The 25,423-nt window shown below is 41.0% G+C and overlaps 1 protein-coding gene and 1 long non-coding RNA gene across 9 annotated transcripts in view; one reads left to right on the forward strand and one right to left on the reverse strand.

The window, feature by feature from the left end:
- On the reverse strand, window positions 1-10,830 carry LOC141950273 (uncharacterized). Of its 2 annotated transcripts, none has more exons than XR_012630977.1 (3): window positions 10,712-10,830; window positions 2,127-2,194; window positions 1-1,543 (listed from the first exon to the last, which is right to left on the reverse strand). It is a non-coding gene; the product is annotated as an uncharacterized LOC141950273 (long non-coding RNA). The 2 variants fall into 2 exon arrangements; XR_012630976.1 differs by lacking the exon at window positions 10,712-10,830 and adding an exon at window positions 3,697-5,723.
- NDUFAF6 (NADH:ubiquinone oxidoreductase complex assembly factor 6) overlaps window positions 10,748-25,423 on the forward strand; it is a 20,358-nt gene continuing 5,682 nt past the window's right edge. For 2 of the 7 annotated variants that reach the window (XM_074884836.1, XM_074884861.1), the window contains exons 1-6: window positions 10,830-10,968; window positions 14,359-14,462; window positions 15,355-15,477; window positions 20,212-20,268; window positions 21,865-21,967; window positions 24,689-24,822. In XM_074884836.1, coding sequence (XP_074740937.1) covers window positions 14,442-14,462; window positions 15,355-15,477; window positions 20,212-20,268; window positions 21,865-21,967; window positions 24,689-24,822 — 438 coding nt within the window. In that variant the 5' untranslated portion in view covers window positions 10,830-10,968; window positions 14,359-14,441. Of the gene's footprint in view, window positions 10,969-11,774; window positions 11,880-14,358; window positions 14,463-15,295; window positions 15,478-20,211; window positions 20,269-21,864; window positions 21,968-24,688; window positions 24,823-25,423 lie in introns of all 7 variants that reach the window. The other 5 variants (XM_074884843.1, XM_074884851.1, XM_074884821.1 and 2 more) reach the window with 5 other exon arrangements.

Here is a 25,423-nt window from a genome sequence, read left to right on the forward strand (position 1 = left end):
TTCAAAAATAAAGATATTGCAGATTATTAAGACATTCCGTTGCAGTAGAAATAGACTTTCGTTAGACATTAGGAAAAACTTTCTAAAAATAAGGCTAGTAATGCATTAAGCTAGATTGCCTGGGGATTGTAAATCTTTTTAAAAAGAGATCAGATAAAACTTAGTCAGGAATGACAGAGATAAAATTCATCCATCTGTAGAGAGTGGGATGGTATAGATGACTACTTGAGATCTCTTTTCATCTGTATTTTCCATGATCATCCAAAAGATGAGTGTTTGTTTTTTTTCACACTTGCTTGTTTATTCATGCTATTCACTTGCTTCTTCAACTTGGAAATGGAAATCCCATTATTCAGTCCCAGGTAGCACTGACTTCAGGTTTTTCTTGTACTCTGTAGCAACACAGTGTGACTGTTCAAGTTGCAAAGACATCAGGACAAAGTTTAAAATGGTGTTAGTTAAAACAATAACTTTGAAGTGACAATCATACCAGTCAAAATACTTATCGCTTCAAATCAGAAGATTTCATGAAAACAAGACTTAAGTCATGAGTCTCAGGTAATTCACGCAGCCCCTTTGACAAAGAGACTGCGCTGTTTGGATGAAATGTGCAAGTTTACTGGGACATGCAAGACAGAGCCAGGAACAAACCCATTTGGATCTGCTCTGCAAAGCAGCTGTTCCCACTCCGGTGTGCTGCAGGGGAAGCAGGAGACCTGTTACCGTTTCATCACACAGTCGGTGCCCATCAACACTTGCATACATACCCATATCCACTGCCAACAACATGGAGCGACTTCGAGTCCCTCTAACACAAAAGAGGTGGCAGGTGGATCTAAAGCCTCCCCACAGCGCTCTCACTGAACAACTGGGCCCTTCAGTAGGATAAACCTGAGGGAAACTCAGCAAATTAGAGGCCTCCTCCTGCTTCCATGGATGTCTTTGGTGTTTTTCTTCCCCCTGTGTTCTTACAGCAGCAGAATCAAAGCCTTGAACAGATAATTCTCCTGCCTATATCCTGGGAGATTTGGACAACATTTGACTATGCTTCTGTTTCCATGTAATTTTGGTTATTACTGAGAGAATTTTAGCTCACCTTCAAATTATTTCAACTCCATTACAGTGATCCTTGTTGCAACACGCTAAGGCACTTGGCTCCTGAGCAAGCGCCTTATAAAAAGGATAAAGTGCTTCTACCTATTATGATTAATATTATTTTGCTAAATATGGAGGGCACTTAGGCTGCCCTCCTCCCAGGTTGCTACAGCAACACACATCTGTAAGGAGTCGTCATTCTAATTGTGTCAATTAGGCTTATATAAGAGTATTTCAGTGATCCAAACGCTATGGAAAGCATGGTCTGAGGTTTGGCTGAAGATGAACCTTATGCTCCAAACGCTAATGAAATTATTTTAAACTTCCTTCTGGTGTAATTGCGTTAGTCATGGCGAGCAGGAAGCAGTGCAGTGGCTCGCTGAGCTGGGCAGGTTTGTTTGCTTCTCTGATGGAAAGGAGCACAACAGGCGGCTTCTGAAATGCATCTCTGGAATAGAGGAAACAAAAAGTGAGCTTGCATTTTGTTTGCAGTAACACTATTTTACCATCAAGACAAAGGAAATTAGAATGCAAACCCAGCATGTAACAATGCCAGATTATTAATACTTTGCAGCTAAATGGTGCCAGATTAATGACTAATATTTTACAGATATACATTGTGTTTCAAATAAAGCCAATCTGTGAAATACATTTAGATGTACAAGCCAACAACAGTGAAAGTACAGCAAATGTCTGATTGACACCTTTGACTGGAGCAATCTGAAAGCTGCAGGGCCATATGGAAACTTTCCAGACAACAGCAGTGCCTTTCTTGTGCAAGAAAACTATGCCACTTTCCACACAACAAAATTAAATTAAGAAGTTTATACTAACTAGCTGCTTATTTTATTAGCTCTATCCTCCAAGGGTGTTTTTGCAACCCCGATCATTACGTGTGAATATCAAACACTTTCTGAAAACTTGGTCTGCTTGAGATGGTTGCCATTAAAATATTAGCAGAAGACACTGACTTGCTGTTACGTGACATTACACCACCACACTTGCCATGTTTTGCCAATGCTGTGACTCACCGTAGGAGTTTGCTAGAGACTGGCTATTGAAATGCCATCCAATTGCAATAATTGCTGGCTGAAACCTCCTGAAACAAAGAAAACGATATCTTTAAAGTGAGACAACTATGTCTAACTACAGCCAGTGATGGTCATAAAAAATGTAACTGTCCAAACATAACAGTATGATTGTTCAAATATGCAATTCCATTAACACAAAAGAAGTTTAAAGGTTTCAAAAATCAACATGCTAACTCTTCCCAGATTCTCATCCTGTGTTGCAATGAAATTACAGATCAGGCTGGAATATTAGTTATTGTGTAGAATATGGAGTGACGGTCTTTTCACACAATGTTTTCAGATTATTAGAAAATGTAAAAATGGCACTTTGAATAAAAGTTTATCCTCACTTTATTTTTCGTGCAATTACTGGGGGGGGGGGCATAAAGTAACTCACAGTTGTGTATGAGTAACTCACAGTTGTGTATGCGTATGAGATCGACCTTGAAATGTTTTTATGTTAAAAGATGATTGTGGCTTACATAGGATAAAAGATGAGAAAAGGACTCCCTACGCTCACAGATGCCAAATCCCAATGCCAGCCACATTTAATAACTTGCTAACTCTAGGCTAAAATAAGAATCACCATGCTTGGAGCAACTTATTTTATCTTTGCATCAGGCTGCCTAGCGCTGGAGTCTTTGGTTAGGAATTAGACCATGGAGCTGAATGCTCAGTATGTGAAACCGCAACACTGAAACGCACTGGCTTCCCTTTGTCAAAGAGGGGGTGGGGAGGAGGCAACACGGGGCAAGGAGGTGACCAGAGAAGTTCCCCAGCTTAGCATTTCCAGTGCAAGCGTTGACCTACATTGACCTGCCTCCCAGAACTGAAGCTTTGCCATACTGATGCAGAAAGGATTACTTCCCCATGCTTTTTAGTCGTCAATCTTCCAACCTAAAGCTCCTTTCTCCTTAAGGTTCTCAATAATTCTTCTGTTTCATCAACAGAGAATTGCCATAAATCACCTTTCTACATCAGCACTTTTCCCCCTTCTGTGCTCTCTAAGGGTGTTTTGTTATTGATCTCATCTGCCCTGCAACTCTTTTCACTATTTTAGCTGCATTTAATTAGTACGACCATTTATAATGCTCAGAACTGAACTCTGAACTGTTTGTGGATTTGAAAACAGTTGGGTTTTTAAAGGTGTTTTAGAAATGCTTTGAGACCCCACATCACCAGAAAAATGTGGGGAAGTGAAAGGCAGGGCAGTAGCTAGGCATCTCATTTTTTCCAGCAACTGCTGTACTTTGCAAGTTATTATGGCTGGTTGATAAGGGACACTTCTGGAGGAAAATGTTTCTACCTACTACTGCAGATTTCAGTATTACAAATCCCATGTATGTTTGTGTCCTGAAGTCTTCTACAGAAGATCCTATCAGCTCCTGCCCAAGTGTGTCTCCTCTCCTAAGCTCCCTGGATCTGGCAAATTGCTTTGGCCAAGCAGAGTTGGGAGAGATTCTGAGAAATAGGAATGCCATTTGTAAACTAGCAAGGATGCTAACTGGTGAACAATGTGAAGGTTCCCTACCTGTGATGGCTCTGCTTTGCAGCTTCCTCATGTGCTCAGGGACAGCGGATGGAAAAAAAAAAAAAACCTTGAAAATAAATTCAGCATTACTCCTTGGCTACATGGATATTTTACTATCTGTCCACTTCCCTGAAGCACTTCATAAGTTACTTCAGTTTGGTGTCCACAACTAAACTGTCAGCTTCCTTGTTTCCTTTGCAGATTTCTTCAGTACTTTCCATTTCTAGTACATTGTACATACTATTCCTAAGGATACTCAAGTGCTTTCTGTCCACCCAGTGAGGACTGGTAATATCATTTACATTTTTCACAGTCACAGAATGACAGCATCAGTGGATTCTGTCAGAGTCTGGGAGGTGCCTCTGGAGATCATCTAGTGTCCGTGTGTCCGTCCCCCTCTGCCCCCGGCCCAAAGCAGAGCCAACCAGAGCTATTCTCTACCCCATGCCTGGCCTTTCTTTTGTCATGGAAAGGGAAAACATGCAAACACAAATGCTCATGTGGATGGTTGAAAGAGTAGGATCTCGATGTGAGAGGGAGCAGACCAATGTGACAGAGTGGAAGCACTCTGTGTGACCTCTGAGAGACCAGGCTGAGTTTCAGAAGGGGACATGGTTACCTGAAGTAAAGGCTAAGCAGAAAGCAGTTTGACTGGACATTCAGGCCCTGTGAGGAGCTGTAAGTGCCCAAGATTTTGTCAGGAAAAATATTTAGGCACCCAAGATTCTGTTTCTGCACATGGCTGTAGGTGCCATTGCCCTGGTAGAGCCAGCTGTCACAGCACCTCTTGCATGTCAGCATCCCTTACTCACTTGAGGGACCAACCCCAGGAAACCCTGTATCCTCTCAACAATCATTTCAAAATGAGCATAAATAGAACAAGTGCTGCAGTGTCTCAGGAGCCTACGTGGGTGTCTCTACACTGTATTCTGCAGTCCTGTCCCTTCCCTACAATTGTTCCCTATGGTCTACATTGTCTAAAATCATCAAATCATGTAAGGGTATTTCAGTTGGGTTGGCAGCCTTGCACCCTTGCACAATGGGTTTCAAAAAGAAACTTTTTTCAAAGAGAAGCTTGCAGGGTTTGGGGCGCTCTCCTGCTAAACAGCTGACTGCATGGCCTGCTCTCACTGGGACTGCCTGGCACCTGCCATGAGGGGCTGGGATGAAGGAAGGAGAGAGGAGATGCTAATTTCATACAAGGACTGGGGAAGGAGGCTGCCACTGGGAGGCAGAGAGCAAAAGTCAGGGTGGAATGAATCCATGCATGTGTCCTTGCAGCTGTGTAACTTTTGGACATGTTGCTGCCAGCCGTTGGTTACAGGTGAGCTTCCCAAAGCATTGTCTCATCCCCATCGGCTGGCACACTGCCTGGCCTGCAACACCCCAGGAGTGCCTGTTCTGCACAGAAAGTTTTCTCTGAGCCCTTTTACAAGCTGTTAAAGGGCTCTGGAGGCAGCAAGGGTGCCTGGGATGCTGCAGCACTGTCAGCAAATATGTAATGTTTTCCTCAGCTGCCTGGCAGCACACTCAAACCTGCAAGAGTTTGGAGCCTGGTTAAAGTTCCTGGACAGGTCAGGGGTCAGGCTGAATTGACCATAAGGAAGAGGGATCCCCTCAGGCCACCAGTTTTTTAAACAGCAGAAGACAGCGGAAGCTCCTGGCTTGTGTCTGGTGGAGCATATCCAAGTTCCAAAAGATGCCGTCATCTTGGACTCTGCCAGGGTAGCCAGTTTATTAATCATCCTCATTGACTGACAAGGCTCGGGCAGATCAGGGTGCAGTACCCTTCCTAGTTCTTGCTGATACAGACCCCATGTGGCAGGCAGCAAAAAGAATGTGGGTCCTACCTCTGTCTCTTGTTTTGGTGAAATGGCATTGAGCAAACTTCCTTACAGCTCAAGGTCTAGGACAGGGCACTCACAATGCCAAGTTCTACCCTTTACCTTGCTCTAACACACAGAAGCAGCAAGCACCAGCATGTCTGCGCAGGGAGTGCAAGGCAGAGGATGAACAGCAGAAGAGGGAGCGGTCCATACCCAGCCACAGCGAATGCTGCTGGTCTCATCCCCTCTGTCTCAGGTAGAAAAGCTGGAAACAGGCCTGTGGATGTTTCCCCAGTGGGACAGGTCTCATACCACCCTGTGTCCTTGCTAATATGCAGTAGTGATGTGTCCTGTGCACCCAAAAGGCCTTCAGATGTGAACACTAAAGATGCAAGTCAGTTAAAATGACATGGCCCAGGGACCATGAAGTATCAGCCACTCTCAGATGCGACCATTACCGACAGTACATGTGTTGCCACAGGAACTCAGTGACAGGACTTCAGAAGCCAAGCTGCCAGCCTTGCGCTTCAATTACTCAATAATGCTCCCTCCTGTAAGTCCCTTAAAAAAGAAAACATAGGAAAATGTAGAGATCTCAGTAGAACATGATAAAGTTCTGGAACAAGTTGTTCTCCCCTACTGTTGCCTCTTTGTCAGAATGCCTGAGGGCTCTCTCACCTTGCTACATCTGCTGTCACTTCTTTCCAGACTTGTCAGGGACAAGTCTGAGTGACGCAGTTTCCCATTATTCACCTTCCCTCCTTCTAAGTGCTAGTCTGGTTTGCAGGGATCCAAGCAAAAAGATATAAACAAGAGCAGCATTCACAACAAATACACCTGCCTCCAACACAGCAGGCACAACATTTAGTTCTATTTTGGCTCTGGTAAAAAAGCATTCACTTGGTGGATTCCATTGAAATCCTTGTTATATGTGCAGCTGATCTCACCTGCATGCCAAAACCGAGTTTGCACACCCTCAGCTTCCCCCCTCTCTCTCTTCTCCCTCCCAGTAACTTCACAAGAATTTCAAACAAGTAAAGGTTGGCAACTTGATGAAAGAACACAAAGATCGTGCCCTTGCTAGCCAGAGAAACAGTGCTGATACCCGTCTGTCAAGAACTTGCGGCTTTTCAGTTTGCATGTTTCTTGCTAACACTATTTATACAGGTAGCACAGATGGGGTGTATCATTTGGAAAGCTTACCCCTAAGCTTTTTACAACAAAGATGATAACAGGTGCAAGATAAGGGATACATACAAAACCAAGAGTTCATTACAAATATATTTGCATCCAAAGCAGCAGCAGCAGGACTTGGCTCTACTTTATCTTAAAAGCACACACTTTGTGGATTCCATTCAAATACTCACCGTATTTGCATCTGATATTGTATGCATGTCACCCCAGGCAACAACATGGAACCAAACTGTGTTTGCGTGGGCCTGCGCTTCTGTGCAAGGGCAGTCAGATAAGTCATCTCCTCTCACGACTGTATGGAGGTTTTAAGATGGCTCTTGAAAAACTAGAGACAAAATTCTGAAGAGAGTACGTTGTCCCCACAGAAAGCAGGATTTTCAAAAGAACTCAGATTAATAGCAAAGGCTTCTTAATTCTGAAGGTCTTATTTTGATGTCAACGTGGAAGCTGGGCAGTTAGGATGCACTAAGCCCTTGAAAACTTGGCCCCAAGTTCTGCTTCTGCCTGTTTGAGTGTTCAAAGAATGTGGCACAGCTGTGGAGAGGTTCCTGGTGAGAGAGGGTCAGTACTCTACAACTAGTAGGGAGACCGAGGTTAATTAGCATGATCTGAGTGCTGAAGCTATGTCCTTATTCTGAATTACTTTCTGTAGAAGTCCTATTTTAATCCACTGGCTAAAAAGAGATAAGAGACTATCTGAACAAAAGATAGGTATCAAAAGGTATCATGCAACAAAAGTTGTATGACCTGAATACCCACTGTTTCACTCATAAGTCTACAGTCTGAATCAGGAGTAACTGAAAGTTGGTAATATCTAGCCTTTACTTCATGGTGTATGTAGAGCGAGTTGTCAGATCCATCTCACTCCATAGGAGTAAAACTGAATCTGAGGTAAAACCACAGAAGGCTTGAGAACATCAGATGAGCAGCAATTCCTGTTGAGTGCAGTGGAGTATGCCCACGGTTGGCAACGGTGCTGGTGGGTAAGCAAAAATCGCTGTTTCCTTTCACTCTGAAGGACAGTCACACCAGCTCAGTCCTGCAGCACACAGCCAAGGAAGCATGCAGTGGTCCTCATCCTCCATAAATCACCAAGGTCTTTGTTTCCCACTGCTGTTAGCATAGCACCTTTTACAACCTTTATTTGTGTTTGAAACTGGGGAGTGAAAGAGCACAATGGTAACAAGAAACAAATGAATGTTTACTAGCAATTTATCTACAGAAAAACCTACAAATAACAAACAAATGCAGCACCAACAATGATGAAACCCCTTCACTGCAACGTCCTTTTGGAACTTTCCATCTACTTTGTAATTAAAGACTTAGATGTTTAAACCATGGAAAATGGGAAAACTGCATTTTAAAGTGGCCCAGTGCTTGTTACCACATGCTTTAATGTATTATTCTGTGGCCAGGACTGAAATGACTTCAGTTAGACATGTTTTCTTAGTGTACTCCTTTAAGCAAAAATTTTTGGTTGAATATTTTTAGCAGTCCAGGTAAAAATAACTGCATGCGCCTGTTTGCTGTGGCATGGAACTGGACAGGAAACACTATTGTTACTACATACAGATTTTTCCTTAACTCTGATACTGGAATGAATCCAGGATTATTCAGAAGAGAAAAATGAGAGAAAGGGAGAATATATCCTTGCCCATGTGAATGTAGAGAACAGAACTGTCAGATCACTGTTTATATTTCTGCTCTCGTTGCTACAGACGAGGGATCCTAGTGCCAGCCTCCCATATCCCAGTGAACACCTCAGCCTCCAGTCATTGGACATTCTGAGGTGGGTCTTTCTCTACCCTGTTCTCCTCTGTGTGAAGACTTATTTTGGTACAAGCACATGAATATATGTAGACCTTCTAAACTTCAGCCTCTGTTTGGCCATCATGGGATAGCTTAGGGTCTCTTTTTCTCATTTATATGTTGACAAATAGTATCTGGATGTTCTTTTAACAAGGGTCAGCTGTAACTGATTGGTATTTCTTGACAAAAAACTTTTTTCCAGGAATTCCAGGTTAGAGCAATAACTGAATTATCTCTACCTAAACCAGCCATTGCTGTCACTAGCATTTCTGCCCAAGGATTTCAGAGTTTTATCTGAGGAGTCAGCGGGACAAAATACTTCAGTGAGAAGAACGTACCAGAGAGACAGGCAATCACCTTTCAGTTTCTGAGAGAGACATTAAAAAAGTGATGAAATGTGGTCTTTATCACAAAGAGATCATTAAAAAAAGTTTGTAGACACTCCTTACTAATCTTAGATTTTCATATACAGTGTTAAAATCTCACTAAAACGTTAAGCCAAATCATTACTCCCACTGAGCTGGCAGCACAAAAGGCTTACTAGAATCTATATAGACTTGAAGAAGCTTTTCAGTAACTATACACGACACATGAAATATTTGTTTAAAGAGAAAAAAAAGTAATTTAATGAGAATAGTAAAGGTACAGAACAACAAGAAACAAATGTCAGCACACCAAGAAAGAGGTCAGGATTATTGTTTTTTATATGACCCCTGGTTTATTCTTTTCTTACTAAGGGTTTAAATCAGTTTAGCACCATTTTGGTTCATTCAGAGATTAACAAAAGTTAATATTTTATAAGATTTATTTATAATACCCTTGAGATTTAGAGTATGTTTATGTAACCCTTCTGCCAGGAATTGGCAGCAGCTGAAAGAGCTGGATTCATTTATCTAGGGGTTCTCCCTGAAAACTTAAACAACAGTAGTTTCAGCCTCCACCCAACTAAATGACCTCCTTTGGGTGCCCTGACAAACAATAAATCCTGCTCAAGGCATAGCAAGGGTTTAAAACAAGGTCCAGAGTTTCAAGACAAAGAGAACTTTAGAGATGAGGGAAAGGGAAGAAGAAAGGCCTAGGGTAAACCCATAAGAGCTGCTAATCAATAAAACAAATAATGCTTAAGTGAGATCCCTACCCTCCCTCTTCTCATTATCTCTATGACACAAAATAAAGGCTTGCTCTCATTTCCAAACAGATGACTTGTCACCTGAATGTCACCACCCACTCAAAACTCTCCCTGTATTTACCACACGGATTCACTTTAAATGAACAGCGGTATTACTGTCCACAACCCGAGAGATCATACCCTGTCTCCAGCCCACAGCCCCTTGCTCGTGCTAACGCCCCGTGCTGGCGCTGATGCTCAGCTGACCATGCACTGAACTGATTCAGGGCACCAAACTGGCAGAAAATGAACTCAGGAAAACCAAAAGCAAGCTGTGGATGTGTTTCTGCTGGTTTAACTCTGTGAATCAACTCACTGTACTATAAAATGACGGTCAAAGCTGGCACCAAGGAAGAAGATGGCAAGGCTGGGGATAGAAAGAAAGCCAGACTGCTGGTACTTCTAGTAAAAACTAGTTTTAAGATGAAACTGCTCTTAAGCATGGGTAGCACTTTTGTATGAATTTGCTGGCTTATCCCCATATAGGCCAAACTTTGAGGGAGCACGGCCACTCTGTCTCTGACTACAGGACTAACAGGACCATCCTGTCTCTAAATAAACTCCAGCCTGTACAGTACAAGGAGTCCCGCTCTGAGGCAAGAGGAGGAAATTGGCCCTCTGTTGCAAAACTTAAACATTTTACCAAGGACTGCGCCCTGGGGTCAGCTTTGCTGCCCAGGCAGAACTGCTCCACTCCCTCATACAGCAATCTGGCCCTGAGGCCTTTTCCCAGTCCCACAGACACTCCTGTACGTCTCCTATGACACACTGCCCATAGCTAGGAGATTTTTAGTTCAGATTCCTCAGGCTTTTTGGGCTCCCGGTTTAAAAACACATGTGGCTGGTTTCCCCGGGAACGGAGAAATCCGCCTCGAACCACCACCCCCACCAGTGCCCGCCTCGGGAGCCGGGGGAAACTGAGGCAAAGGCGGCGCGACGGACGCCATTTGCAGGATAACAAAAGGCCGTACGGCTCCCAGACTGAAACCGCGCATTCTCGAGTGCCATCTACCGGTACCTTCTCCGTTAAGCGTTTACACCGGAGCGGCGCCGCGGGGCCGGGGCGCCTGGAGGGAGGGGCGGAGCGGCGGGCAGCATGGCGGCCGCTGCCGTGGCGCGGGGTGGGCTGCGGGTCGGGCCCTGCCACCGCCTGGCGAGGGCGGCGGGCGCCCGCGGTGGGCTCCCGTGGCCGGGGCTCGGCGGTGGGAGGGCGGCGGCGGGCTGGAGCCGCCCGGCGCCCGGAGGAGAGGCGCAGTACTGCGCCGAGCTGGTGCGGTGAGTGCCCGGGGGGGGGCGGGCCTGCACACGCGTGGGTTTTCCTCCTCGCAGAGGAGGGCGGCGAGTCTGCCTCAAGAAGGCTTGCGAGCACCTCCCTACGGACGGGGGGCAGCCCAGTTCCCCGGGAGAGGTGGCTGGGGTTTCCCCCGGCTGCCCGGGCCGCCCTCGGCCTCGCCTGGGCACGCCTGGCCGCGAAAATAACCCCTGCGGCCCTGAAGTGAAGGGGGCCGGGGGATGGGGTTGCTCCCGGACCTCGGCGTTTCGGGGGGGAGCAGCGGAAACTAGACTTAGTATTTAAACGACGTGGATGATTTAACCTGCAAACGGCAATCTTCCTTCACCCCCTTCTTTCACAGCTGCTTTTCTTCTGAAATACCGAACGTTTCCATTCCATTGTCTCGGGTTTTTGGAGAGAAGGATTATTGAAGTGGGTATTTTAAAATAATGGGTGTTTTCAGAGCTTCTTGACTACTGGGAAATAGCCAGACTTCCCAAGTACTTCTTGGAAAAATGAGCAAAAGCAGAGGAAATCCGACAGCTGGACAGACAACTCAAGTACCTTCTCTGACCTGAATACATGAGGCAGAGGAAGTCTATGTTTTCAAAAGCGTCCATTTTTGGTCAAATCCAAAATGCTCACACATGTTCAAAATGCTCAGACACTTCCAGGCCAGGCAACATTTCCTGCTTGGCTTCTGGATGGTAAACAACATGCCAGGCCCCGTAGCTGCTTTCTAGTCCACAAGAGTTAAAAAGTAAAAAGTCTCTTTGTAAAGACTTAAATAATTTCTCTTTGGTTGTAGTTGTCCTAGATGATTGACAAAAGCAGGGAGAAGGCTTCCAAGCATGTATAGAAAGAATGGAACAGGATCATCTTCTCCAAACCGATGCTTGTAAAAAATATAAAGGTGTGTGTGGGCAGCAGTAATGTTTGAAGTAGGAGAACTAATGGAAAGAAATATGACAATCTTAGATTTTCTGTGCAGCACCAAGCAGCAGACCTTTACAGATGCATCAGAGTTCATAGCCAGGTTGCATTTTCCTTGATAAAACTTCAGATTACAGTTTTGTTTTCCTGGTTATTATACCCAGGATTTGTTCACCTGTTACTCAGGAGATCAGAGGCTGCGTGTACAGTTAATATACAGGTAAAGTTAACATGTTCAGGTAAAATGTTTTCAGTAATGAACTGTGAACAGAACAGTTAGGTTCCAAGGCACAGAAGCTGAAGCGGTTGAATTTAACTTGTTTTTATTTTTGTTAAACCACAGAAAGGATTACTTATAAAAATGCACAAACACTCAATAAAATGAAAAATGCTTATGCTTTTGGCATCATTTAATTGAAGCTGCTGTTCACAGTAGCTCATATATTGCGTGGAGATCATAAGTTAGAAAAAATAAGAGGAGGGAGTTACTGTTCAAACAGAAAACGCTTGAGGCTAGCAGCTCCCCAGTTCTGAATTTGAGTCTCCCACACATTAGGAGGAACAACTGAGTTATGTTTTACATATTACAAAAAGTTGCAATATGCCAGATATCCTGTCTCTTGGGTTTTTCTGTTAAAAAACTATTTCAAAAGTAGCTTTAAGCTCTTTGATTAAAAATATGTTTCCTTAGTAGATATGTTTTCTGTCTCTTGCTGTTTATGATGTCTGCTGTGGAAGACAAGCTTGTGACTTAGTGGGATTATGGAGTTTTATAACGTGAAAGAAATTCATTGTACTGAAAGTCTAGTAATGGTCATAGCCAACTTTTCTTCTGTCTGTGGGTTCATATGTAAGCTTATGTGAGAGGGAAACTATGAAAACCGCTCAATACCAGAGTTAAGGTCATTCCCACCTTTCTTCATTCTGTACACTAATACACGAAGAGAGTTGGCGTTGAACATGATCTATAGCAATATCAATTTTATTTTACAGCCTGAGGCTTAATGGATTTGCTTTTCTACTGTTATGTCCAAGGGCACACTGTCAGCATAAAATTCACATTTCTTTCTGATTTTTTCCTTAACTGTTCTTTGCTGCACTTAACTTTTAAGCTTAGAATAATTGAAAAAAAACCCCAACATGCCAACACCATTACTAGAGGGGAGACAAATGTCTCTATTGTGCTGCTGTATACTCTGTGTAATGTGTTTCTTTGTTTCCTTTCTGGAAGTAGAGGTGGTTCTGTGTTGTGTGAACAACTCAGGCAAACTATGTAACTGGAACTGGGAAAATGTGGCTGGGAACCTTGCAGCTCTGCCCAGGGTGGACAATACTGGGTATTACTACAATCAGCCTTGAAAAAAATACTAGGTTTTGAGCTGATAATACTTTTCAGAAAGTGTCTTAATTGAGGGAGGTTTGATGCATCTGTTCTTTAATATGAAGGTGACCCTTAAAGCCTGATAAAATTCAAAAAATGTCATTTTTTTTTGTTGATGCTTCTGGATTTGCATCGAGCTCTAAAACAAGTTTCACAACTGTTGTGAAAACTCTAAGCATTTGCTAGTTATCAGCTGCTGTGTATTGTAGAGGTAAGAACCTCTGTTAAATCTCACTTCCTTTTTGTTTAATGCTAAAAGTAGCAACACTAATAACCCTTGGTTTTAGTTTGGCTTTGCTGTTTTAAGATCACATTCAAAAGAAATATGAGTACATCTAAGAACAGCAGACTTCATGAAAATGAGTAAATGTGTTTTCCTTGACACCTGCTTCTCCATTCTCAAAATGAAACTTGAAGTTGCTGGTCATGTGCTAATCAGATGACAGGCTTATCAGAAAGTACACAAAAATGTTGTTCAGAACAAGCAATTTAGCTTTTCAGAGGTGACCAGGTGCTTTTGTTAGCTACAGTTACGTACAATTTTGCAATTTATAATTCTGTGTACTCTGTTTTTAATTTAATGGCACACCCAAGTGGCCAAACAAAGGCATATCACTCCCGATTGGCAACAAGTTACCTGCAGCAAAACTGCAGAGACCCAGAGTTTTTCTGCTTTGCATATAGTTGCCAATAAACAAAAACTTACTGGTTAAGCAAAGCTCTTCTGTCAAGTTCCAAAGCACAATCTTTTAAAGAAATGTGGTTTCATGTTTGGAACAGAAGACTGGAAGTTGGACAATCTGGATTCTGTTTGTGCTTCTGCCACAGCCTTGCTCCATGTCTTTACCCAAATATCTTGAGATCTGAATTTGAGAGGTGCACTGAGAATTCAGACAGCATCCCCTCTCTCTTGGCGTTTGTCTTATTTTAAAATAAGCTTAAAAGCTGCTGGTTTTGCAAAGTCAGAGTTTTGAACTGTAACTTATTGCTACTATTTTAGGAGTTGAGTGCTAAGCAATAGCACACCCAATTTGCATAGAGCTATAAATAATAAATGTGTTTTTTCATCCTTTTATAGAAAGCGTGACTATGAAGGGTTTCTGTGTTCTCTGCTGTTGCCTGCAGAATCTCGAACCTCTGCTTTTGCCTTGAGAGCCTTCAATGTGGAACTGGCTCAGGCAGGTATTAAAATATATTTGTGAAATCTGGAAATGTAAAATAAGTTTCAGTATTCTAAATTATGCTCGTAGGTGGTGTTTTGCCAGGATTAAATTTTTGTACTATAAGGGGCAATGAATAAATAGTGCAATACAAACTTGGAAAGTATCCAGCCTCTCCCAGTTTGTTTATGTACATAGTTTGTCTGACTTTCCTTTTTAGTCGTGCATTTTAAAGTTAAATGATAACAAACAGGCTGTGGTCCTTGATACTGTTACGTGATTGCATATATGTCCTGGCTTGAAATGCAGCGACTGAACTGGTAAAGTGCAGCTAAATCCTGTCTGTAGGTCTGTCAAAAACTTGGATGATACAATCGGTCCCAGGTCTTTGTTGGCAGAAGCTAGGTGAAGGAAGGGCTGCCGGGAGGGAAGATTGTAATTAAAGTTGGGAGAGGGGAGTGGCTGCAGTCTCTCCCCTTCCCTAGGTGGCCAGAAACTGCCAGTGCAACCAGGAAAGTTGGTAACACTTGCCAGAAAGGAGCGATCCAGGAAATGTGCCGACCAAGCAAAATCCTGGATCAGCTTCTGTGGGCCGTGCTTCTGGCAGCCCGTGGTGCTGCACTCCCTCGCTGCTGTTACTGCTGCTTCTTTTCCTTCTGGGAAGAAAGCCAAGGTGTGAGGGTCGCCCACGGCTTAATCTCCATGGGTTTGAAAGACAGGTTGTGGTGAAGATGTTTTTTTTTTTTTTTTTTACTCTCTGTAGTGTTTGTACACTTTATGAGGAACAAACATAAATTCAGAACCGAGCACTTTCCCTACTGAGTTTGGCTATGTCCTGTGTGTCTGTCTTTTCAGTGTAGATAGACCAAGTGCCTTAAAGACACTGAATTTCACTCCAGATGTATCCTTTCCAGATTAAAGACTCCATAACTCAGAAGACTATAGGTTTGATGCGAATGCAGTTCTGGAGGGAGGCTGTGGAAGATATATACTGCGATAACCCACCACATCAACCAGTTGCTACAGAACTGTGGAGGGTAAAATACAAGTTTGTTGTCCTAAAATTCGCTTAACTAAAATACTACTGTGGAAATAATGACAATGTTTTGTGTGTGCTGTGTTGTGTAGTTAACAACATTGTTTTATGTAAAACAGATAAATTGTCTGTGTGTGATACTGTAAAATACCTACAACCGAAGAGCAGAGTTGGAGAAGGAGGATATTTAGGTGGGACTTACTTGGAGGGTCTGATTTCTGTGAACAATCTGCCTTTTTCTGTTTAGGTGAAGAGAGAGGAAATTGTGGTAAGCTGTAAGTTTATAGCAAGTGAAGTGCATAAGTATCCTCCTGAGCCAGTGCTAGTCCTGCCTGAAGAGATTAAGCTGTACAAAAAGACAGGAGGCTAAGCACAGAGGTTGAACTAACAAAGAGGGTATGAGGAAAAGCCCAGGACCTTCATAGACACAGTTACTGGGTAAAAGGGAGAATCTTAATACAGTTTTCTCCTCACATCAAGAGTTGCTTGATGACTTCCATTTATGTATTAGTTTTGCACGGATCCTTTTGTGTGCATTGAGTAACAGGGAATGTACTTGTGAACTTAACAGTTTATTTTTACCAAGATGCATGAGTTCTGCAGGCACTAAAACATCACACATAAAGCACACCTACAGATCTGTTCCTCTGTTGGTCATGGCCAGAGAAACAGAGGCTTTCTTTCAAAGTTTTTTGTTCTACTTAGATCTGTCAATGATAAGTTTGATAGATCATTGAAGGTCTGAAGGCAGTGTAAATGGATTTCCTCTTGATGCTGATATAGAACCACAAAATAATTTAGTTGGTAGGGATCTCTGGTTGTCATCTAGTCCAACTTGCCACTCGGAGAAAGTCTAACATCAAAGTTAGATGAGGTTGTCAGGGTCACATCGAGTTCAATTTTTAATTTCTTGAGGGACAGAAATTCCAAACATTGCTAACTTGTCATCTTAGAGCCACGAGCCACAGTAAGTCTTAGAACCTTCCAAAAAATCAGCTACCATAAGGCCTCTACTCTTAAGATCAGAATTTGCATTTAAACTAAAGATCTTCAAGCTCCTGAACAGGAAAAGCTGCAGTTTGTCTAGATCTCAATAGCTGAATACATTTAACGTAGATCCCATAGGTTGTTAGGTTTATGGACCTGCTGAAAAACAGGCAGTGAAATGAGGAGCCTTCATCCAAATATTCACCTGCATTATTCCTGTTAAAATCCCAGGAAAAGCAGGACACTCACTGTAATGGTGGGTTAGGACAATGCAGTTCCTGCAGTATTAGAGCATTTCACTTGTTGCCATTTTGGCTTCACATCCACTCTGCTGCACCTCTGAGACCACAAAAATGAGTCTTTTTCAAGTCCTCTTTCAGTGATTTTTGGCAGTGCTGAAACTGTGGCCTCTCCCTGACTCTTCCTCCTTCAAATGTGAAATAAAGCATAAGTGAGCATTTGTTCTGTCTATCAACACTCATGTTTAGATTAAAATTGGGATTTAAACAGGATACACTTTGTTTAACTAAGAGAAAACATAGGTAAAGCCAACAATTAAAATAAAACACCTGTTACAGTCACTTTTAGGAGGACCAGAGCTATTCATAGGTGTTTCCAGCTCAGATAAAATGTGTGCCTTGGCCACCACAAAGCATTCATACAGTTAGAATGAAGACTGGCAAATTTTGTGAGCCTTTTTATGGGATTATGGGTGCTGAAGATGCACCTAGGGTGATACTTTAATGCAGGCATTAAAATGCAGAATTGGTCATTTTGCATGTCAATCTGTGCCTTTGCTTTTTATTTCCTTCTTTCTGTCTCTCTTCCAGCATATGACAAACTTCCCAGGAACAAGACTGTTTGCTCCTCCTTTCCAAGGAGGAACTTGCTTTATTTTTTTGTTTCTGAAGATATCCTCTCATTTAGTTGTCTGATTGAGTGGGTTAGGTACAAGTTAGTTTTAGGTATGACTGTATATATTCTTTTGACCACTTTCAATTTCAGGTGGCTTGTGTGTGTATCAATGTGGAGGGGGGTGTGTGTATCAATGTCCAACCAGTCTCTGAGGAGATGCCCCCCCCCTGCTGCCAATGTCCCCCCTAGTATTATTGCTGAGCATGACATCACATGGTATGGAATATCCCTTTGGCCAGTTGGAGTCAGCTGTCCCAACTGTGTCCTCTCCCAACTTTTTGTGCACCTCCAGCCTACTTGCTGGTGGGGTGGTGTGTTGTGGAGGCTCTCAAATAAACAACAACAAAAAGTTAAAAACTTATTATCAGCACAATTAACTAGCACTCTGCAAACATTCAATGGCAGATCTGAATGTCCATGAGAAGAGAACAAAACTATCACCACTTCCTAGGCTTTAACAACAACCCAAAATGCTCTGTCACTTGCCTAACAAATAAGGGCTGGCAACCGCAAGGAACTTTGTAGGCAGCGCCCTGAGCCATAGGAACCTCAGGGAGTTTCCTTGAGTGGTGTCCTGACCCAAGGGGAGAATCCTTGACCGCAGCATGCCGCTCCAGTGGGAGGACTAGCTCAAAATGGCTCCCCCGAGGACCTCCATTTATACCCAAGCCAAATCTGATCTGTGGTCAATACTGGCTCCTGTTGACCAAGGGCCCCAAGTACTGTAGAGCCCTGAGAAGGGCCCAGGAAAAGGAAATGAATAGCTGCTACATTTCCATCAGTCAAGAAGCCCTGTTTTCATTGAGTGGGTGCACCTGCCACGTGGTGTGAGGAGCAGAAAAGGCTTTGACTCTGTGTAAGCACTGCTCAGCAATAACTAAAACAGTGTATTAGAAACACTGTTTTCAGCACAAATCCAAAACATAGCCCCGTACAAGCTACTATGAAGAAATTTAACTTTATCCCAGCCAAAACCGCTACAACATTCAGATATAAATCATTTGGATATTGAGATACCAATTGCAACCCTTTTCAACAGCTAAGACTGCCAGTCACACTCCTTTCTCACAAAACAGAAAACTGATTTTGAAGTGGAAGAAAGAATTGGCCTATCTCTGTGGTAAGATTTCACCCCACATATGATTTCTCTAAAGGAAGAACAATATAAGACAATCCAAACAGAACTGGTTGTGAAATAAGATGTTGAAAAATATTTCAGAAAGTATTTCTAGGAGCTCTGATAGCTCTGAATACTGCAAAGCCCTGGAGTGAACTAATAATCCAACCTGACCTGGTGACCTTTGCACTCAAGATGTGATTTTATTTCTGTGTTTCAGCAAATACCCCAAGAATGACTTATTTGAAGAACACAGCTTCACAAATGTTCAAGAATGTCATTGCAATTCTTAGAAAGGGTTTGGAAAGACACCTGAACTCACAAGCATTGAAGAGCTGTTAATAGAATTAGTATGTCTTTTGCACAGCATATTTTATGTATACTCTCTTCTCGCTGTTGAGTTCGTATGAGGACAATTTTGATTTTCCAGAATAAATACTAATTTATCATGTTAAATGTATTCCTGAAGTTTTGTATATCCCAGAATACTCACATTTGGATTCCAAGAGTTTATGCACTAGTGAAGTATATAATAGCTTTAAGTAGTATTTCTAGCATTATAGCTCAACTCTCAGACTTTAATATAAACTTATACAGCAACTGTATGATACTTGTTCTTACTTATCTGTCCATTTTGAACATGCAAAAAATGAGGCTTAATTCTCCATTCGTTTCTGTGGGAGAAGACAATTTTCAAAACTTTCGAAAAATGAGGACCTGTATGGTTGAATGAAGGTAGCTCAAAATGGATGTAATGTACAAACTAGGTAATTTAGCAGGACTCAGTTTGGTGCTTTAAGTCTTGACCTGTGACTGTTTCAAGGATTTAATTTACAAAATGATACTCAAGACAAACGAGTGAGAAGCAAAACTGACATTTGTAGTTGTAACTTAAAATTTGCCTTTTCACATACCAAGTATTTCCTCAAGCAGATTTTGCTGAATCAACAAGAAGATCTAGTCTCGTCAAACCTTGAAAACTTATTTACAAATACAGTGGATGTAAAGAAGTTGAAAGTGAGCTATAAAGGCTAAAATTGTGAGAAATCCACTCCATAAGTTTTGTTTTTAAATATTTATATCTCTAATTGTAGCCTTTCTGACAAAGTGGTCTGCAAAATTCAGTGTGTGTAAGTAAAAGGATTGAAGGTAAGTTGTTAGAATGAAGTGGTACAGGAAGGAAGTCAAATATAAGATAAGAGCCAAAAGAAGAGATGCTGTGGGATATGTTTTTAAACAAAACAACAATATTGCCATTATATTACTTTGTTCGGATGCTGTGTTTACAGTATGTATTGCTGTGTTGTACTGATGTCTTCTTGAAAGTTTACAGGGGAAATTTTTTATTTCTTGACTCTGGAGGAAACTATGTTCTCTTTGGAAAGTGAACATAGCTGTCTGCAAATATTTTGTGGGAACACATGACTCCATGAAAGAAGAAATTACTTTCAAAAATATTTTTAAAGAAATGCTTTTGATTAACTGGCTTGATGTCCAAGATTTCATTTTTTATGTGCAACAACTAGTAAGAAATACCAGTTGAAAATTTTTGTATTTGAAGATTCTCATTGTCCACTGACATACGACTTTGATTTAACCAAGTGAATACCATCCTTGTAAGAAAAGGATTATATAAAATATGTTTCAGCCTTCAGAATGCAGTACTACCATCTCTTTGTACACATTAACATGGATGTTTTATTTAATAATTTTCAGGCTGTCAAGAGGCATAACTTGACTAAAATGTGGTTCATGAAGATCATTGATGAAAGAGTAAGTATTTACCATTCAAAGTCTGATTCTGGTTTTAGTCATATTTGGTTTTTTTCCCCTTATTTTTTATGTGTTTGTGTGTAAAACAAAAGCTTAAGTAATTAATCTTTTCCTGGCAGTAGTATTTCTCTTTCAGAATGCTACTGCTATATTTCCTTTTAGTTCTTCCTTGATGCTCCTACTCATAATTTCTGCTCTTTCTGGGCAAAACAGCTAATAGAATCCTTTGTTTATTTTTGCTTTAAAATAGATGTAGTTTGTTAAGTCCACATCTTTCTTGTTTCCTGCTCTGATAACCAATGTATCAGTGCTCATGTTTTCTGTTGCTGGTCTCTAATCCTGATTTGAAGTGGTTACCCCTAGATGTAATCCATTGGGAGTTACACTTAGATACCTTTCTGTATGTAAGTGAGTGAAGTTCCATCCTATGGGGTTAAGTAGTAAGGTCTCCAAATACAACTGTTAAGAATTCTGAAAAACTACAGTTTAATAGAAATGGAAATGAAGATGTACAAGAAGAGAAAATTGTACATGTTCTCTTTTTGTGCCGTTCCAATCCTGCCCCAGAGAAAAAGCATTTTGCATATTGCAAAATGTTGCACAAATCTACATCATTGGCATCATCTTACTCCTCCTCACCTCTTTTCTTGCCATGTCAATTTTGTTCCTAAATAGCCTTCTCTTGAGATGAGTCATGGATATAAAATCTCAAAAATTAAATGACCCGTCTGAACCTTTCTACCACACTTTGCTGCTTCTCCTTAACATGGCTGCAGTTTTTTCTAAGCAGTGCTGTAAATTGAAGCATTCAAATCATATTAATTTTAAAATATTCATCATTTTTCTAGGGGGGGGTGGGGGTGGGGAAGAGGAAGAATTTCACTGGTACAGTGATGCTGCTACCAGCTCTGACACAAGGGCAGGAATGAATAGCTGAGGGCAGGAATTTCTTGCTTTGCTGCTAAAGTTAGTGTCTCATGAAGTTACAACTTGAGAAAACTGATGGTCAGTTACTTGCAGAGTGTCATTGCTATGAAAGACTTCAGAGGTTTTTAACCTTAAGACTGGTTTTTAATCTTAAAACTGGTATGTTTTAACCACAAAAGCCACTAGGACAGGAAGAATGATGGAGGATATTATATTTTTGGGTGTATTTGCGTATGACTTTGAAACTCATGTGTGTATTTCATGGATTGATTTTTGTGCATGTTTAAAAAATATATTCCTATTTATCTAAATTTCTCTGTGCTTCAGATGCAAATTAAGTATTAAAATTGGCAACCCCATAGAGTAAGAATACCATATGATGTTTTGTTTTGGTTGTATCTTTTTTTTATGAAGAATTCTGATTTCTTATTATTGCAAAATGTTATATTTGCCCTAGTAACCAGAGATGAATGCAGTTGCATTTAGCTACTCAGTTATGTTAGACTTGCTATAAGCTTTAATGACTACTTCTGAGTTTATACTCTATATCTCTTAATTTTGTCCTTTTTCTTTTCTAATAGTGAATTAGGCTGAGATGACTGTAGTAATAAACTTGTACAAATAGCAGTTATGTTTACATTTTACTGAAGTTCTGCGTTCATATTACAGGAGAAGAATTTGGATGATAGAGCGTACCGTAACATCCAGGAGCTTGAAACATATGCTGAGAACACTCAGAGTGCTCTCTTGTACCTCACCTTGGAAACGCTGGGTAGGAGTTTTCCCCTTTTTAGATTTTATTGATGATTCATTAGTGCAGGTACAATATTTACTGATGTTTTAAAAAGCCCACTCTTTTTCCACTGGAGTTTATTCTCAGTAGAAGTTGTTTTAGGTGATACTTCAGATTTCTTTTGAATGCTCAACCATAAATCTGAAATCTTACTGCACCTATCCTAGAACTACATACTTTCCTTAGAAACTACTCAGGGAAAGCTCATTGAAGTGTGGTTTCCTACTGCTCTGTTCTTCGTTGCTTTGTTTTCTCTTTTCTTGATCTTATTACAGAGTGTGGTAAATTCAGCTCTTCACCATATTTTTGAATTGTCCCACTTGTCAGAACACAAAATGCTGTAGTCATTCTGCAGCTGTTGTTCTATATTGGGCTGTTGTACACTGGTTATCTTGAAACAGCTGATTTCCCAACCTATAAACTTTCCTTGGTGATGTTGTAAATTTATTTCTGAATCCTCTTCTCTTCCTAAAAGTGGGTTAACTATCAATAATAGAACATCTAGAAAAAATGCAATGAAGATGATACGATCCTTGTGGTTAAGAGCTAGTATCTGTGTCTTGTCTAATACTAAGAGTCACAGATTGGCAAAGAACTGTCCATTTGCAGTGAAGAAGAGGGTAACTTTCTTTTAGGTGCCTGTTGCATTGTGAAAGTATTTCCTGTATGAGCTCAGATGTAAAAGAAGGGTGAGAATAATTATTATTTAGTAGTATTTAATATTGTAGTAGCAAAATTTTCCTTATCAGAGTAGTCTGATGGAAAGCCAATGCTGAGGTTAAAAGAGTTTAAAAAGCAAAAAGAAAGAGAAGTAGAAAGAGAGATATGGTGAGCACATTCTTCTTTGGAAGAAATAAGGAACCTATCTCTTAACATCTGATGTTTGCTTCCTCAGCAGGAAATCAGTGAAATGTTGCAAGTGTCTTTCTGAACTTCTAATTGAAGAAATGTCGGAGTATGAGAAATATCAATGTCTTCCATTCTGAGAAATGTACTTGATTCTGAAGAAGTTCAATCATGCTTGGGTCACTTCTGATACAAGTCAGATGATCCTGTTCTTGAAAATCTGTTATGGGGGCTCCAGATTTTCTAGGTTCCCTATTGTCATGTTTAACTTCTCTTGAATATACTGATGTAAGAAAATATCTAAGCAAAAGTCTCCTTCGCTGCATATTAAACAGTTAACTTCTGTGTTTTTTTTCACAAATGGAGAAATTAACGCAGCCTTTTTCTTGGTGTTTCCCATCTAGTCTTTTCTAGACTAGGTGGGCCTGGTTTAATTACAGGTCATGTTTGCTAAATTTCTTATGCCTTTTAATTTCTTTGTTCCTGAGCTGTCTCCTGTTTGTGTGTGTATCTCCCAGTAGTAGTGCTGCTTTATTCTTACTGGCTTTGGGTTACTTATTTTGTCAAGCTCATTTTGACTGGTAATCTTGTTGTCCAAAGTCCTGGTACTTCCTCCCAGCTCCTATCATTTAAAAATATTAATATTGTGCTCTCTGATTCATTGCCTAAGTAGTTAGGAGTCTGGTACAACTCAATAATTTTGTTAAACCTTTTCAGAACCTCACTTTTGGGATATATTCCCAGGCTGAGCATGAGTTATTGCTAACTCTTACTCTTTGAGCTTTTTTTTTTTTTTTAATTCCTAGTTATATGTAAAGCCTGAACTGCCCAGTCAGTATCAGTAAGTTATATCCATTGATTCCTCCAAGCCACACTCTGCTTTCTGCTGCCATTGCCAAAATAATTCCACGTAGTCTACCTATAGCCACAGTTTTGCAAAGGCTTCTGTGACCTGTGCAAGGCTCAGGCAGGCTTGGTCAGTGAATCTGGTATGGCTAGTACCGTTTTCAGGTGTTAGTTAGGCTCATTGTTCTGTAATTCTTGTATCCTTATTTCTTTCTTTGTAGAATGCTGCTTCTGTTAGAGTTTTTATGAATTTAAATTTCAATTATCCTTTAAATTTTCATTTTATTAATTTTTTCCTGTGAAAACATTATGGCTTTATGATCAGTCTAAGCCAACCTTGTATGGTCTTGCCGTGAAGAGCAGTGGTGCTGCTCTGCCCCACTCATCTCCCTCTTCTTTCAGTTCTCACAGTTGGGTGACCGTGCAGTAACTAAAGTTAGTTTTCCATTACTTTGGTGATCTGATTCAGTTTGCCATGCTACTGCCTCATTGCCCATGACAGCACAAGGGAGGTGGCAGAAATACGGGTTTGGTGGGGAAGCGTAGGACCATTCTCTTTGGCTTCAGTACACGCTGAATCAGCTGCAGCTAATCATGAAACCATGCTCTAAGTATTAATGCTTGTCAGGAATCTCACACTTGAGTGATTTTTCTGGCAGGAAAAACAGTTCTTAGAATACTGTTATCCTCGGAGAGGACATGCCAATGAAAATGAGTTTGTGTACTGATGTATTATATCTGAATAGGTGCTGCTCTGCTAAGTATACCCTTTGCAGAAGCTGCGACAAACTAAGGTATCTTACTTCTGAATGTGGAAATCAATGAATTTGCCTGCTGCTTTGCACCTCTGAGATGAGATCTCAAGGCCATTTATGAACGTAGACAGTTCTATTGTGGACCAATGCACTTAGCTTTCCTTAAATATGACTGTGATACCCATCAGGAAAGACTATACCCCTCAAAAGGCCTGACAGTATGTTTCTAAACATATTATTTCTGCAATTTTAGGTGTGAGGGACATCCATGCCGACCATGCAGCCAGTCACATTGGAAAAACCCAAGGCATAGTTACCTGTTTAAGAGCAACTCCGTATCATAGTGCAAGACAAAAAGTCTTTCTTCCCATGGACATTTGTATGTTGGTAAGAGAAGCAAGTTGTCTGGGTATAGCGTTTCTAACTGTCTCCAGGTGCTAGATACGAGATCATAATTTATTCGGCCAGAAACAGAACACCTTTTTTCTTTAGTTTATTCTTTCTGCTGTGGCTTAGTAATATGCCATTGTCATGGTTTTATATCTTTTGGGAGGTGAGAGGAGTGACCTTTATGAAACTGTGGTTTCAGGTGTTGGGTTTTTATTAAATGTAGTAGTATTTTAGCTTTCAGAAATTTTTCCATTAATGTGTAGAAATACACATATGGAATGGGGTCTGGGTTTTGGTTTTTTTGTTTTTTTCCTTTTGCTATCCCCGTAAAGGAAGCACTATGAGAAATTTTACTTCTGAACAATCTTCTCAGGTTTCTCTTTGCTACCTTTTCATAACTGTGCTGGTGGTTTTGTGGTTTTTTGGTTTTTTTGGGGTTGGGTTTTTTTTTGTAACATATAAGCATACATTGCATACCTTGTTGTAGGAGATAGTGGGGTACTCCAATTTAAACTGTACACCTAATTTGCATTGGAATTTAGCAGATCTTGCAATTTGGGTAAAATGGGATTAAAACTCAGATTTTTTTCATTAATGT

The sequence above is a fragment of the Strix uralensis genome, chromosome 1, assembly GCF_047716275.1.
Source record: "Strix uralensis isolate ZFMK-TIS-50842 chromosome 1, bStrUra1, whole genome shotgun sequence".
Lineage (NCBI taxonomy): Eukaryota > Metazoa > Chordata > Aves > Strigiformes > Strigidae > Strix > Strix uralensis.